General features: G+C 40.6%; 1 protein-coding gene across 1 annotated transcript in view; it reads right to left on the minus strand.

Annotated features, from left to right (window-relative positions):
* Positions 1 to 17399, minus strand: part of CSMD2 (CUB and Sushi multiple domains 2) — a 974125-nt gene that overhangs the window by 29662 nt on the left and 927064 nt on the right. Inside the window, 9 exon segments of the mRNA XM_078157010.1 lie at positions 2773 to 2838; positions 7336 to 7515; positions 7934 to 8045; positions 8822 to 8895; positions 9251 to 9424; positions 13355 to 13487; positions 13490 to 13530; positions 15327 to 15506; positions 16608 to 16784. Coding sequence (XP_078013136.1) covers positions 2773 to 2838; positions 7336 to 7515; positions 7934 to 8045; positions 8822 to 8895; positions 9251 to 9424; positions 13355 to 13487; positions 13490 to 13530; positions 15327 to 15506; positions 16608 to 16784 — 1137 coding nt within the window.

The raw sequence follows: 17399 nt of genomic DNA on the forward strand, positions 1-17399 counted from the left end.
TGTCAGCAACTGAAGTCAAGCTCATTGACCTATAGTTTATAGATTCTATTTTCTTCATTTTCTGAAAATCAGGATACGTTATGCATTTCTTCAGTCCTATTCTGCTTTCCCTGTATTCTCCATAATCTCACTGACAGAAGACTAAGAAATCAGATCTGCTAGTTTTTTCAGCACTCTAATATATATACTCCATTTGGACCTAAGGACTACAGCTACTGAAAGCCTTATTCTCTCTATGGACTCTTATTCTTTCCTTACTTATTTTGAAGACTCCTCATTAGCCTTGTTTGTTCCACTCTTGGATCATGGCAGAAAGAATGGAAATAAGAATTAAGCAACTATGTCTTGACTTTGTCACTTATCCTTCTCTTTTCTTCTCTTAGGCCAAAAAACACAGCTTTTTCGTCATTTTTGTCACTCAGTTTAATTTCAATTCTATCACTCTTATAAGACTTGTCACACTGGTATTCATCCATCATTATCTCCTGACTTCCACCTTCTGTTACATGTCTTTTAAAAATTTAAGTTAGCTAATGGTTTCTCTAGGCATCCACTTTGGTTTCTTTAAATAACACCCCCTTTTCTTCCTCAATGAAATATTTTGGGTTCTTTAATTTTTTCTTAAGATTATTCTTGAGAGCTTCCTATATTTCCTGAGCTGATTTCCAGCTGCTGAATTTTAGTGCATGTGATCTCACCTTTTTATGAACCCTTTGAAATCTATCCTCCTAAAGTCTAGTGCACACGAAAGTTTATGCCTGACTTTCCTCTCTTTATCTACAATGAATTCTAAGAGTGATCCTAAGCTTGCTATTATTTCTTCTCCAGCAACTCATTCCTTCTTGGCTCCTCCACCTTTTAAAGGATGAATTATCATTAAGGCAAGTCAAGAAATTGTTAGCTGCTCTGCTCTGGAAGTCCCCATCACTGCATTATGCCACTGTGATTGTCTTTAATTCCCTCCTCCTCCCAACCTCAGCTGATTACCTCTTTTTGTCGAGGTATCTGTAGCCTATTCTGGTAACAAAATTGTTTTTATCTTTGCAACTACTTCTCTTCACACAAATGCTCTTTAACACTTTTCTCTGCTGTTCCACGGATTCTCTTGCTTAAGTAAATCTTTTCAATATAAACTTCTGTTAGGCTTTTATTTGACTTATGTCTTTTGAATGAAATATATTTTTTTCCAGTCATTAGTCCTCATCCCATCAATGATGTCTATATTAACAAACTTGCCTCCCTGGATTAGGATGTCTAGTTCTCTTTGCTTGTTACCCATAGTCCGTGAATGTAAGTATAGACACCTGAAGCCATGGGGCTATATTATTGACTCCTTTCTTGCACTGTGGTTGCAATTATGATTATTCTTGACATTGTGACTTAAATTTCCATATTGTAACTACCGTCCACAACAGCTAACTTGGTAGACATACATGGGCAGTTTTCTCCCTCTTCCTCCCATTTCCTATAGCACTTACTTGTGAATTCTTCAGATCACGTCACTCCTCTACTCATAACCTTCTGTGACTCCCCACTGCTTACAGAATAAACTCCACACATTTCTAAGACCGCTCTGCAACATAACTTTCCAGCCAGATTTCACTTGACTCCCCTCCATGTACTTTATGCTCCACCTGAATTGGGCCACTTTATTCCTTATTCTTATCCTGTCTTCTCTAGTCCCAGTGCCTTTGTACAGTCTACTCATTCCTAGCCACTTCCAACTCTACCTAATCCTTCCTCTCCTCCTTCCAATGTGGACACCACCCCTCCATGAAGCTTTCCATGAAAACTACAGCTGCAAGTGATCTTTCTTGCCTCAAATGTCTCACAGCAGGGCCTCTCCTTTACCCTTATCATATTCTGCCTTATATTTTTCTGTGTCTTGTGTTATATGTGGGAATATTTTCTATTTCATATCAGGTTGTAAGCTTTTTGAGGACAAAGACTGCCTCCTATTTCATTTTCATATCATTGCCTAACACAGGACTGAGTACACCATGGGCTCAGTAATGCTGTTAAACTGAATCTTAAAACAGTAGCTCTGGGTGCCAGTTTACTAGGCTTATGTGGTAACACCTTCTTTAGCTTGGTCTATAAGCTAGAGATTCCAAGATTGGATGCGGGAAAGCAGAAGCAAAAAATAATGTGTTGAATGGGCATTCAAGTGTCCATAAACACTTCTGATCTCATATAAGTGTCCAACTATAATGTTATTTTTTATAGGTTAAGCATAGTCTGGACAGAGGAGGAGATACCAAATGGACTCAAAAGGGGTGGGGGGGCAGCTAGGTGGTGCAGTGGATAGAGCACCAGTCCTGGATTCAGGAGGAACTGAGTTCAAATCCGGCCTCAGACATATAACACTTACTAGCTATGTGACCCTGGGCAAGTCACTTAACCCCACTGCCCAGCCCCCCCCCCAACAAAAAGGGTGGAGAGGGGTTGGTTGGGATGAGATTCCCTAAAGGAAAATTAAAGGCAAGGCCTTGAGCTCTGAGACAGATGAATGACCCAATTCCCAACTCTCAATTCCATCTATATCTAGGAGACTTCATGGTATTTGAATTTGGATTGAAATGAAGACAACTCAGAATCCTGTACTCTCTAGTTCTTCCTTGGCTAGCTAGTTAGCTTGCTTTGGATGGATCTTAGTTTCACACTAAAAATTCTATATAAAACTTCTACCACCTAGCACAGTGATTTGCAATTAACAGGCATTAATTTTTTTGGATTGGATTTGATATAGCTATGGTTATAGATGATACATACCTGAAGCTTTGGTAATAGGTGGCTCCCGGGGAGTGCTAATAGGCCTTCCACTGGGCCGAACCTCCGCTGAACAAGAAAATCAGCATAGCGTCATTACTGGATTTTAGTCATCTGTGCTTTCTCCAGACAAAGAATATTACCATCAAACATACGAATATTCCACAAACACTATCAGTTCTTAATTAACATGTTAGAGTTCTGTTATCCAATAACTTCTCCTCAAATCCTTCTTTAGCTTATTTAGTCTATGCTACTTCTCAAGGTATATGATCTCTAATTTAGTGTCCAAAGTAAGAAACTTTTGTTCATCTTAAAATGACTACTTTCTAGATATAAGGTGAAGGTGGGCTTCTCTATTCAAGTCTATGCAAGGAAGGTAGTACAAGAATTGTTCCCATTTTCAAAATCAGGACATGTAGACTAAGAGAGATGACATAACTTCTTTGCAACTTATGATAACGTAAACCAGTGAGTGCTTCATCAAGGAATTGAACCCAGCTTTCCCAAATGTAAATCCAGTATTCTTTCTAATTTACCATCCCTTTCCATGAGTGTTTAGAGGTTTATCCTGTCAGCCTTCTTCTACCCAGACTGTGAAGGCCTCATTTTGAATATATATAGAAAAGAATTAGGCAAATATGCTGCACTGATAGAAAAGCCATATATCTCTCCTTGTGCCTCTTAGAGGGGATATTATAGCAGCAAGAGTGGGTCTGACTCCTCCCAAACATATTACACGCCCAGAAGCCTTTTCATTTTGCCTTGTCTCTAGTAACGACCAAATTTCCATCACCTGCTCAGGCAAATACTATCTTTAAAGGAAGATTTTACAGGACAGAAATCTTCCAAATCTGTGCTTTTGGAAGTGAAAACTGTCTCCCTGAAAATCTTTTGGGAGAGGAGAAATGATCATTGGCCTCAAATAATTACAGGGTAGTGCTATACAGAGATATGAGTCCTAAAGTCAACAAAGTAGACTGGCGAAGATCATAGGATTTGGAGCTAGAAGAGACCCTAGAGATCATCTAGTCCCATAACTCATTTGGCAGTTGATGGAACTAAGGAACAGAGAGGGAAATGATTTGCTGAAGATCACACCAGTAGCAAAGCTGGTATTCACTCCAAGTTCCCTGACTCCAAATCTCTCCATTACACCAAAGAAAGAATGCAGTGACTTCTATTTACGTCAAAAAGACCATATTTCTGACTAGCCATTGTAGGTTAGGAAGAGGGATGTGAAGAATCAAGATTCAGATTGGTAGTAAAAACCTAGCCTTCACTTTTTGTGAGTGTCTAAGGATCAATCAATCCTTCAAGCATTTATTAAGTATTTACTACATGCTAGACACTGTGTAAGGCATTAGGGTTACAAGTGAAAAAAATGAAACAACTCCTACTCACAAGAAATTTACATTTTAATGGCAGAGACAACCTGCACATATGTAAACATATCAAAAACATAAAGTGAATAAAAACAAATATATTCAAAGTAGTTAAATACAAAGAATTTTGGGAGGGGTAGAATATTGTAAATGAGGTAAATAAGCAAAGGCTTCATACAGAAGATGGAACCTGAGCTTCATCTTAATGAAAGAAATTCTATGAGTTGGGAGTGGGGGGATGCAAGGCACTCGAGATGGCCAGTGCAAAGGAACAGAGACACAGGAAATGGAGTATTGTGTGTGAGGAAAAGGACCCCAGGCTAGGGAGGAGTTGGTTGGTTGATTGTTGCCCTTTGTTCTCGAAGAGGACCAATATGACATGACTGTGTTAGAGTCAAGTTACAGCGCATCCGACTGTGGCCGACCAGACCAATACGAGCTCGGAATGCTCTACCACAGGGCGAGCATAAATAGTCCATGTGAACATCTGGGGTAGATTCTCTCTGATGAGAGCATGCCATGCTTGGAAGTTTTTGTACATTTTTTGGTGTTTCAACCACAGACTGGGATCCCCACTTGTCACAGTAATTAGGCCAGGGTTGGGTAAGCAGATAATTATTAGGTCATCTTTTCTAGCCCCTTCCTCATACCAGGAGGTGAGCAGTGTAATCCTTAAAAGGCTGCTCAGATACCCAGGGGCTGCCAAATCCCACTGCTGCTTCCAGTGAGAAGACAACTCTATGGCCTGAGCTGCCTGTGAGCAGAGTTGTGACTACAGCTCCCAGTATATCTGCACCTGCTGCTTTGTCACTTACCTGTTGCCACAGGACTTTGAGATAGTTAAAAAGGGTAAAATGGCAGGGGTGATGTCTTTAGATTTGTGTGTAAATTGGATTTAAGTGAAGCAGAGTTGTATTAAGTCATCAGCCTCACTCTCTCCTCCAGAGTCATCACAGTCAGTGGCAGGACACAGTCAAGTGCTCCACAGTGCCTGCTTCAGCTGCCTTCATGGCCATTGGAACAAATTGTTTTCATCTGCCCATTCCAAAAGGGGAAGTCTTCATATGCTTAGAGTAGACATCCCCTTTACTCACCAACGGGTCTGAGATCCTTAGGTTATCCTCAGCCTGTTTTAGCCCATCTGCTAAAAAGATTTACCAGGGTGTGGCCGCTGAGCACGCTAAAGGTTCTTGGAGCCACAAGTGAGAGTTAGGTGGAACAGGTGGACACCAAAGGTGGAAAGCAGCCCTGAAAAGGGTGTGGCAGCCCTCTGGCAGTGCACCAGAGGTACTAGTCTTCCCTGAACACACCTTACACCCCAAGGAGGAGTAATATCTAATGAGACCAGAAAGATGGGTTGAGGTCAAGTTGTGTAAGGCTTTAGAAGCTAAACAGAGTTTGTATCTTATTCTACAGGCAATAGTGAGCCCTTGAATATGTTGAGTAGAGAAGTTACATAGTCATATATCTGTGCTTAAGGAAAAACCTTTTGACTGCAATGTATAGGACAGACTAGAGTGGGGAGAGGCTTTAGGAAGGTGGACCAATTAGGAGACTGTTGCATAATCCAGCATGAGATTATGAGGGCCTAAACTAAGCCGTGTCAGTAAAAAAGGTCAGGTGGAAGAGATGATGTGGATGTAGAAATGGTAAGATTTGCCAACAGAAAGAATAAATGGAATGAGCTCAGGACAGTGAGAAGCTGAAGCTAATGTCAAGGTTACAAACCTAGGAGCTTGGAAAAATAGTAGTACCTTTGTTAGAAATATGGGAGTCTGGAAGACGGGAGGGTTTTGGGTTAAAGATAATGAATTCAGTCTTGGATATGTTAAGTTTGAGATGTCTCTAGGACATCCAGTTTGCAGTCAAATAAATAACTGGTGATATATTACTGAAGCTCAGGGGATATACTTGGACTAGACATATAAATCTGTTACTTTGTAAATTTCATCTGAATAGAGATAACAGTTAAACTTGTCAAAGCTGATGATGATACCAAGTCAGTGAAGATGAAAACACTCTCAATGAGGGGGCCATGATATGATGAACTAGTAAAGAAAACCAAGAAAGGGGCAGAGTGAAGTCAGGCAGAAAGAGAACAAGAGAAAAGTGCCCCAAAAACCTAGGGAGGAGAGCATATCAGGAAGGAGAGGGTGGGTAGCAGTATGAAATGCTGCAGAGAGATACAGAAGGATAAGGACTGAAAAAAGACTTAAATTTGACAATTAAGACACCATTAGTAACTTTGCAGAGAACAGTTTCAGTTAAGTAGTAAGTCTGGAAGCAAGACTACAAAAGATAGAAGAATGAGAGGAGAGAAACTGGAGACAATGAGTACAGATAGCTTTTTTAAAGGAGTTTAGCAGAGAAAGGGAGAAGAGATAGGGAATCACATCAGAAGAGCATGGAGGGTCTAGTAAAGGTTTTACAAGAATGGGGGGGGATATCCAGGAAAAGTTTGTGTTCAGCTTTTTATGTTTCCCTGATGTAAAGAGGATGGGCTTGAAGATGCTTTTTCCAGGTCCAAGACTCTGGACCCTCACAATGCAAACCGGGAATTATTCTGAATTTACTTCAATTGTAACCATTCACAAAGCTACCTAACCCACTTCCCAATTTGTCTACAGCTCCCCACAGGACTCCCTTGGTCTCCGAGGCATAGCTAGTAAAAACACTCTTATGTTCCCTCTCTTGAAGCTTCAGGCCTGATGAATTTGAAGCTACCATGATCTGAAATGCGGGTAAGCAAAAGTAATGGAAACTCTCAGAGAAACTCTCAGCTCAACAATCTTCAGCTATCCCCCACCCCAAACCCCATCTCCACCTACAACCCCTGCCCTGCAATCCCTAAAGTGGTTCTTATACTGGCTTAAGGAATAAAGATTGAATTTGCTTTCCTGCTATTTGCCCTGTCTGCTGCTAGTATGACTCAAAGCTAAAGGGAATGGGGAGGGATAGAATCAGTTACAGAGGAGTTCAAATAATGTACAATCTAGAATGCATCTTAGAGTCTTATTTCTTGTGCCTTATTTCTAAATTTCTGACTTCCAAAGGGTAGAAAAATTCTGGGAATGAAAGCGTTTCCTTTATCCTCCTTGTCGACACTTGTCTTCACAAGGTTCTCCCATCAACATTACACTTCTTCTGGCAATAGTAGATCATTGAGCATATGTAGGCTCACCCAGGCAGATAGGTGGTTTCCCTGTCCAGCTGCCATCAGCTTTGCAGGTACGGTGTTCAGAGCCGCCTTTGAGAGAGAAACCTGACTGACAGGAGTAGACCAGCGTGTAGCCCATGGAGGGCAAATCCAGGGCACCCACATTGGCATGGGTGGGTGTCTCTGGCTGCTTACAGTGATGTGCTAAAAGACAGGAAAGAGACTATAAGGACCTGAATGTGATAAAGTCCTTGGAAGTTATTTCATCCATTTCCTTGCTCTAAGGTTTCTCCTTTCTAGAAAGGTGGAAATTTCTCTGTATATTAAATTTCTCCACGAAGATAACCCCACCCGTGCCCTTGGACATCTACCTTCGTGACAAATGGCCTTTACTTACTATAAGGCAAGGTGGTGGTGCTAATATGGGTATTCATAAGATGGTTTAAGACCCTTATGCCGTGAACACTTTTACTAAGGGGAAAAGGAGTAGTTGTGGCCTCATGTCCTAAATCTTCTCTTAAAAGACCAGAACTTTCCAGTAGCTATTATTTCACCACCTCATAGGTAAGTTCTCTCTGTTGCATAATTAAAATTTCTTGTGATGTAATTTAAGACTACTTACGGACACAATCTGGTGGAGTTCCACTCCAAGTAAGGTTGGGGAGGCAGGTTCTAGTGGTAGAGCCTTGCAACAAGTAACCTTTTTGACAACGGTAAAGCACTAGACTTCCAACCTGAGATAATAACCAAGCGCCTCATTAGCAACTTCCAATATGCTTTCCCCTCTCATATTCACTACTCCCATTATTACTCTTCTACTTGAACCCTCCGCTATCCCTCAAGTACCTGCCCATCAACATCATCCTTCTATTTGTTCCATCATCCTTCTCCATCTATACTATAACCTCACCACTAACCCTCTCTATATCACACCTATCACCCTCCATTTGTCCCCATTATCATCACCTTTATCTATCTCCCATCATCATATTCCATCTGTTCTTTCATCATCAACTTGGTAACTATGCCCTATCAACCTTCCCTTTATCTCATCATCATCATCATCTTCCATCTACTGTATCATCATCCTGTCTTTTCCAGATCAACTCTCCAACTATTTTCCCATTATTATCCTCACTATAACCTCCACTGTTACCCTCAATCTGCCCTCCCTTATCAAACTTTCATCTATCATCTATCTTCAACCCTCCATTTGGGTTCCCCATCACCATCCTTTACCTCTTCCCCCATTATCACCATCCATTCAGTTTCCTGACCTTATTACCCAATGTCATTTCTAAGTGGTCTAAAAACTGCTCTCCTTCCCTTCTCCAGCAATTTCCAGCAGGCAAGTGAAAACTAATTTCCCCCACTCCTAAAGTTCCATCCAATTCCTTACCCTAAGCTGTTGTTGTCCCTAAACAATATCTTTGCTTGGTTTCACCTTTAGTAGGCCCAGATGGAATATGAGGAAGGAGTTAATCAACTTAGTACTGATTTTTACAGTTACCTGATAGCCTTGGGAGTTATTCTGAATCCCAAACTGGGGTACGCCAGGGTCTGCACACATGGTAAGAGTTGGATCTGGGTTATAAAAATTAGAAACAATCCAGATGGAGAACTTGGAAGATTTCCTCTCCCCACCTGGCAAAATAGCTATTTCAAACAAGTGTGTAGAGTTATTGACCTCCTCACCTTTTTGACTTCTCTTCTCCCCTGTTGATTCTATATTCCCAATATCACTTTAGCTATGCCTATTTCATTCTCTCTTCAGAGAGGTCAAAGGAAAACGATTTCTCTAAATATTAAGGCCCAGAAATGGTCAAGTGGAATCTTTGCTTAGGGTTTCATACCACATCTGTGAGATAACTTTGTCTAACACTTAGACTTGCTATTTGCCAGAGCAGTACGGTTGCCTGGTGCTGGAATATCCTCTTACCTATGCAGCTGGGCTGGGTGCCACTCCATGTCCCATCTGATTGACAGAATCTTCTTGATGAGCCCACAAGCACCAGAGGAGGTGGGCAGGAGTATGACACAGATGACCTGTAAGAGAACCCCCGGTCTTCTCTCCTTCCATAGGGTGGGACGCCAGGATCTCCACAGAACACAGCTAAGGAACAAAAGAGAGACATGAACACTATAGTTACTTTCTAGAAGCTAGGTAGTTCAGTGGATACAGCACTGAGCTTGGGGTCAAGAAGATGAGTTCAAATCTGGTCTCAGCCACTTATGAGCTGTGTGACCCTGCACAAGTCACATAACCTCTGTTTGCCTTAATCCACTGGAGAAGGAAATAGCAAGCCATTCCAGTATCTTTGCCAAGAAAACTCCATGGACAGTATTGATGTGCTATAGCCCATGGTGTCACAGACAGTCAGACATGACTGAATGACTAAACAACAACAACTCTCCAGAAACCAGCTAGCTGTTCTAACAGCCTCATGCTAATTTTCTTGTAGACTGGCTCTAGACCTCACCAGTGTGACTGGTCTGGGAAGCACCATTAGACATGTGATCACCTCTAATGCTGCTCATTCTTTCTGCCAATTACTATTTGATTAATTCCCTATTAATGTCCTGGTATGGAAGACCAATAGACAACTTGGTTTTACGTGTTTCTTTTCTTCTCAGCACTTAATTTCACAATGTACTTTTAACTAACAAGAACACAGGATATCATCTTAAGTAGGAAAGAACTTCACTATGTCAGGGCCAGGGGAAGATATGAATTTCCCATCATACATGGAAAGGATATAGCAGCTACTGGGCTGCAGCACGAACTTAAAAGCAAAAGGCACAAACAGAATTGGTTCTTTTGTTGAATAAAAGTGGCCTATAAAGATAGGCCTCTTTCAGCTCTAATGCCATGTTCCAAGATCCCTTCCAGCTCTAGCATTCTGTAAGAAATCAAAGAAAGAGTAAATCCCAAGATGTAGAGTAGGAGTTTGGTCACTAAGCACTAATTCCCTGGGAACATGCAGAACAGTAGCAACAAATACTTCTCAGGCTGCTCTGGTCAAATTCCATGGTTAGTGATCAACCTATTGATTCCTGGAGCTGATCCATCTGGCACATCCCCAGATACAAGAAAGTGATTACAGGTTAAATTTGGCATTCAACGATATTGGGCAGTAGTATGCCACAGTGCTACACATATACTGGTGGAGTTTTTTTGTTTTGTTTTTGCTTATTGCTTTAAACATTTTAATTGTTTGTGTCACAATCATTTCATCCTTGATGTAGGTATCCCTTTCCCTCCTCCTCCCACAGCAATAAAAACAAAAGTACTTCTCACAGAAACGTTACTGTGACATGACCAATAGCGAGGCTAAGATAGGACAAAACGTATGTGTACATAGCTTTATTCACAATTCATGACTCTCAGACACTGGGGATATGGTTCATTCTAGAGCTGTGAAAAGAACTGGGGAGTGGGGCCTGCTGTCTTTAAACCCTTCCTTATTTTTAAGTTTCCTTCTTTTCTCAACACCATGTTCAGCAGAGGTTTTGGGCTTAATCTTTACAAACTACCTGTTTAGAGTTAGACAATAACAGAAATTATAGGCTAAAGGACTCTAGGAAGGTCTTCAGGTCCTGCATGTAAGGAAATTCATAGCAGAGAATACTGCCACAAAATTTCCTGAGGCACCCAACCCTATGAGTATGTAGCAGCCCTTAGAAGACAACCACTTCCTTTGTCTCTGTTCTAATTCCTTCTATGGTTCCAGGTTGGAGTCTTACCTGCATTGGGTTAAAATATTTCCAGTTCCCTTTTTTCCACATAAGGATTTTAAGTTGTTGACTAAGAATCTCCTCATACTGAAGTACTGGGAGTCAGGGAAGGAGCAAACAACTCTGTTTACCCAATAGGTTTCAAGGGTCAGTGAACTATGGCCTGCGGATTAATGGCAGCACACTACAGTTATATAGCTGTGAGCTAAGAATGGTTTTGACTTTTTTTGAACTAAAATGTTATTTTGTTAAAAACGTAAAAAAAAAACATTCTTAGCTTACAGGTCATACAAAAAGAGGCAGTGGACCAGATTTTGTCCATGGGCCATAGTATGCCAACTCCTAGGTTAGATAATCTTTGAGCTTCCTTTCAAATATAAGAATCTGTGATTCTAGTATTAAATGATAGATCCCAGCAGAGAAAGACTTATAAAAACTGAGTTGGAGGGGACTTCAAAGGCCATATAACCCTATCTCAACAAAAATCCCTTCTAGGGAGAGGGGTAGTCATTAAGCCTTTGACTGAAGACCTCCAGTGAGGAGGAATCCACTTCTTCCCAAAGCAGACCAAAGTGGTTTGGAACAGCAATCATTGCGAAGTTTTTCCCAACATCAGTCTTAAATTTGCCCTTTTGCAAATTAATTCACCCAAATAAATATAATAAATGTAAATTAAAGCAATTCTGCCTCATAGCCATTAAAGTATCAAAGATGATAAAATAGATAAAAGAGGAAAATGACAAAATGTTTGAGGGGATATAGGAAAACAGGATCATTAGTGCCCTGTTGTTGAAGCTGTCAATTGATTCAATAATTATTATTATAAGCTTATTAAGTGCCTACTTAATAGGCACAAAAGTGATCACAAGTTAAATTTTCTTTACCTCAAGTCGAGTGTTCCTGTCTCTAGGCCCAGGACTCTATCCACTGCAATACCAAGTTGCCATCAAACACTAGAAACTAGAGAGTGTCCATCAACTGGAAAACAGCTGAACAAATAGTGGTATTTGAATGTAATGGAATATTACTGTGCTATAAGAAATAATGAAGGGGATGGTTTTTAGAGAAATCTGGGAAGACTTTTATGAACCAATATAGGATAAATGAACAAAACTAGGAAATCATCTTATATAATAATATCATAAAGATAAATACCAGAAAGATTTCAGAGGTATGATCAATGTAATGACCCACCACAATTCCAGATGACCAACAATGAAGCATTCTACCCATCTCCTGACAGAAGTGACGGACTCATGATAAGACATACATTTTTCAACATGGCCAACATGAGAACTTGTTCTCTTTGATTATGTTATAAATTCCCCCAGCACCACACTGATTGGTGGGGGAAGGTGGAAGGAAGAGAAAATAAATGCTTGTTAAAAAGTGAAAGAAATTATTATTTTTCTCCTATATTAGTAACCAACTTATATTGCAGGAATCTAGGGTTTCTTCCCTTTCTATTTCCTCATTCTTTATGAGGTCAAAGCAGTTTCTGAAGGACAGGGTTGATAATGAGATTAGGTTAACATTCTTCTCAATCCAGGGTAAGATCCCAACCAAGTAGGACATAAGTGACTTGGGTAAAGGTAGATCCCTTTTTCTAGATTGAAGGTGGGATGGGTCTGAGTAAGAGTGACATAATCAAAGTCTAGGCCCCAGGCTCTCATAAGAATAAGACCACCTCTCATTATAATATTTATTTTCTCATTAATTGTTAACCAATCAGAGCTGATTTCCACCTGTTGGAAACACCCACTCTTCCAAGGGTATTTAAATTATCAGTGGCCCTTAAAATTCATCTTTGGTTTATAAGAGAAAGCCAATGAAAATCATTTTATTATTTGCTAGCTATAATTAATAAACTGATTATCAATTACCCAGACATTATGTCTCTGAGACTTTCCATTCATCACAAAATAAAATAAAATGCAAATTTTAAAAGGTGATGCAATAATTATTCCTAATCTTGTCTCCTGAGGATAACCAGAACTACTACCATCCCTCTTCTAGGCCTTCAAATACTTGGAGATAACTATCATCTCTCTCCTATGTTTTCTCTAGGCTTCTTCAGCTCCTTAACCAGTAATAATATATGACATAATCTCAAAGGCCCTTCACCATCCTCATCTTTCCTTGGACACTCTCCAGCTCATCATTATCCTTCCAAAATTGTGCCTTGAACAGAACACAGTGCCCTAGATATGGTCTGACCAGGACAGAATTCAATAGGAACATTACACCCCAAAGAAGGTCACCTGGATTCTTTGTATACAAGCACAATCCCACTCTGACACCAACTTACGGAAACACTGGGGCAGCTCTCCACTCCAAGAACCATTGCCTTCACAGGTAAGCACAGCAGGTAGGGAGAGTTGATAGCCTTCCAAGCAGGCATACGTCACACTTGAGCCCCACATGAAGTCAGACCCCACAATATTTTCCCATTAGGAACAGGAGGCGGTGCCTTGCACAGGATGGCTGCAAAGGAAATCAAAGGTGTTGTGTCTTGATAGTTTTCTAGAGGAACTATGCTCCATCAAAGCCCATTAACAATGTAAGTAACTCTATCTCTGCCTCTTGGGATTCATGACCCTCTGCTTTTAGGGAATCTCAGGTGTTACAGTGAACATAGTTCCCATCTTCAAAGATCTCCCAGTACGATGAGACATACACGTCCTTAGCCTCAGTGATAAAAATCAGGTCAAACAAGTTAATCTCAGAAAGTTAAACTGTAGAGCTAAGTGTACAGAGAGATTCAGGGCACTGCTATTTTCTCCTTTCCAAGAAAGAAGCAGCACGATAGAATTCTTCCTTAGGTGTCTTTTCTGGGGATTTTGAAAATAAATGCATAACAATTATTTGGCTGCCTTATTAGGGTTAGGATCCAAGCCAACAAAGATGATGATGACAATAACTCACATTTGTATAACCTTTGGGTACAAAGTACTTTACCTCAGTTGACCCTTACAACTGCCCTGGGAAGTGGGTGGGGAAGCAAATGAATTTGTTCAAGGTCACAGGGCTAATAAATGGGAGCACTGGCTTCAAATTGTGCTTTCTCTTTTGATTCCTAAGCTAAGGCTCACAATACTGTGTCATATTGACAAGATGACAGAGGTTAGAGGCTTTCTGAGCAAGACTCAGAACAAAGTGTTCTTCCTCCATGCTTCTGCTGACCTTTGATCTGGAACACTCACGGTGACCTTTACCTGTTCTGAATTCCTAACGCACTTTCTGTCTGTGACGCTCATCATTGTCTGGTCCTATTAGTTATTTCTCCAACCAGATTATGAGTTCTTTAATGCCCAGGACAATGTCAGGTAAGTGGTAGGCTCTTCAGGAGTTGGCAACTGCGATCCAATGGTCAAATACATACCACCATCTGTTTTTGTATAGCCTTTTAGCTAAGAATGGTTCTAAAAGCCAAACTGGCCATAGTTTGCTGTCCGTTGCTTTAAATTATAGGCTGCCATGTGGTAGGACCAGTGGCAAAGAGAATTGAATTAGGCTTTAGCCAGCCCCTCTTCTTAGCTCTGTCACTTGATAGCTGTGTAAGCTTGGAGAAGTCACTTATTTTCTCTGTTCCACAGTTTCCTCATCTGTAAAACAAATGACTTGGACTAGAGGACCAGTAAGCCTCCATCCAGATCTAAGCTTCAACAGTTCATCATCTTCTACAGTCTAAATTTTACCTGAGAGTGAACATCTGCACAGGACTTCATAAATTTTATAAAGTGACAAAGCACTTCACATATACTATGTCACCTATAAAATAGCCAGGGCAGGCATTCTTATTCCCATTTCAAAGAAACTAAGGTACAGAAAAGTTAAGTGACTTTTACAAGATCACAAACCTAATAAAAGCTAACATAAAATGCTAGAACTTGACCCTGACTAACTTCCAAGGGCTCTCCTGTCTTGCATCTCCAAGCTGGCAGAATGATTATGTATAGCTCCCTGTTATAGAGAAAGTAGTAGAAGTCCAGAAAAGAGGACCTGCTTAAATAGCCATGGCCAGGATTTGAAGATCTTACATGCTTACTGTGTTCTAATTTCTGTCAATTTCAATTTGAAAAGGCATTTGACAAATTACAAAACAGCCACCAACTGAAATCCAGGAAAGAGGCTTCACATTTGCATTCTCCTCTTCCTCCTTCTTTCCTCTCTTCACAGACATAAACGGAACAAGCCTCAAGTTTGCATCCTGTCCTTCCCTCCATCCTGCCCCCATCTCCACCCACTATAGTGGTATACGTGAGTGCTTCAGTTCTCACCTTTGCACGCTGGCTTGGTACCATTCCATACCCGATCTTTCGTGCATCTCAACACAGATGCTCTGTCAGATTCCATCATATGCCCTGGGACACACTGGTATGTCACTGTCTTATTGTATGTGAAATCACTGCCTAGTCTGATTCCATTAGCTGGAATTCCAGGATCACCACAGTTTATAACTAGAAGGAAGAGACGAAAAAGTGACCATTTCCAGCACAAACGATCCTCTCTTTCTCAAAGCTTGATTTCCACACATCCAATAGCACCTATTCAGAGATATATGTACACATTCAAAACCTGTGTGTACACAAGTATCCAGATGTACAGGGTTGGTAAAAGTCCACGCATCCAGATATGCGCATATGAAACTGCCCAAACATACATTCAGCTGTGCATGTGAATTCATCCAGACATACCTATACACAGTCCAGCTGTACACATCCAACCACATATCAAGACATACAGTACATATATCCAGATGTGCACACACACAGTCTAATAAATGTATACACATCCAGCTGTACATGTGCCCATCTCCAGAGGTACATGTACACAATCCAGATGCACATCCAGATGTGTATACGCACATATGACCGGATGTACATGTATACAGTCCAGAGATACAAACATTTAGACATACATGCATATGCATTCCCATGTCCAGATGTATACTTGTCCCAGATATACACACAATTCAGTAAATGTTCACATATCCAGATGTACATCCAGACATATACACACAGAATACATTCATTTATATGTACACATCCACACACATCCAGATACACAGCACATATCCAGATGTGCACACACACAAGTTCAAGAATACACATATACACTGTGTCCAGATATTTATATACACTGTCTAAACTTAACACTGTCACAAGTACAGGTGTACATCTACAGAGGTACATTTGTAGACATACAAACATACACTTGTACACATACAGACATACACATATAGTATACACTTGCACTTACGTACATGTACACACATGCACAGACAAATATATACTCTTACACATCCACATGTACAGATGTATACTGTACAATACATACATACACTTACACATATATAGATGCATAGCCATTTACAGTATAGATGTACATGGGTATGGATGTACACTCATATACATATAGATATATGTGTGTACTATTGTAAACACATACAGATATAGAGATATAGATATGTACAGACCCTGCTGCTTGGCCCAACCCCTACACACACACACACACACACACACACACACACATACACCCCGTACTGGTGTGGAGCTCACCTGTGCACTCTGGGGAGCTCCCAGTCCAGGTGCCATTGACAGAGCAGTGTCGGCTGAGCAGGCCTGTCGCATAATAGCCTTCTCGACACTCATAAATGATTGAGCTGGAGAAAACCAAGCCATCATTAAACACAACTCGGGCATTGCTTGGTGTTCCTGGGTTTCCACAAGATAGCACTAGGAAGCCAAAAGAGCAAAGTGATTCAATATGTTTCACTCCCCATAGAAAGAGCATAGCATAGCCCGAGGAGCTTAGAACTGCCCAGAGCCAGATTAAAATCTGATAGAGATAGACAAACGGTATAAACCTCTCCTTTATCACCACTTAGATCTCAACACAGACTGATCTAGCTAGGGGTGAGATGAGAAGAGGGAAGATGTCTAACAATTCCAGACAATGGTAAGTAGAAGACTGGGAAGGAAAGTTGAATTCCACTATGATGCCACTGGTCTATGGATGTATGTTTGTATGGAGGTGACCACTTGTATACATACAGCGTTGTTTGTTAAGTCAGGGACTGCTTGTATATGTAAGGTGTGGATACATTCCACAAATATTTCTCAGGTACCTACTACAAGCAAAAGACTTACGCTAGAAGGAACACAAAGATGAATGAGATATATTCCTTGCCCTCAGGGTATTTATAGTCTAAGATGAAAAGATATAAAATATGTAGCCATGTAACTATATATATCAATTCTTGCCTTGTTTTCTATGTTGTTTGTTTTGTGTTACCTTTCCAAATGGATTGGAAGCTCTCTCTGGGCAATCAGTCAAAAGACATTTATTAA

Source organism: Phascolarctos cinereus, unplaced genomic scaffold (assembly GCF_003287225.1).
Source record: "Phascolarctos cinereus isolate Bilbo 61053 unplaced genomic scaffold, phaCin_HiC Scaffold_726;HRSCAF=1367, whole genome shotgun sequence".
NCBI classification, from domain to species: Eukaryota; Metazoa; Chordata; class Mammalia; order Diprotodontia; family Phascolarctidae; genus Phascolarctos; species Phascolarctos cinereus.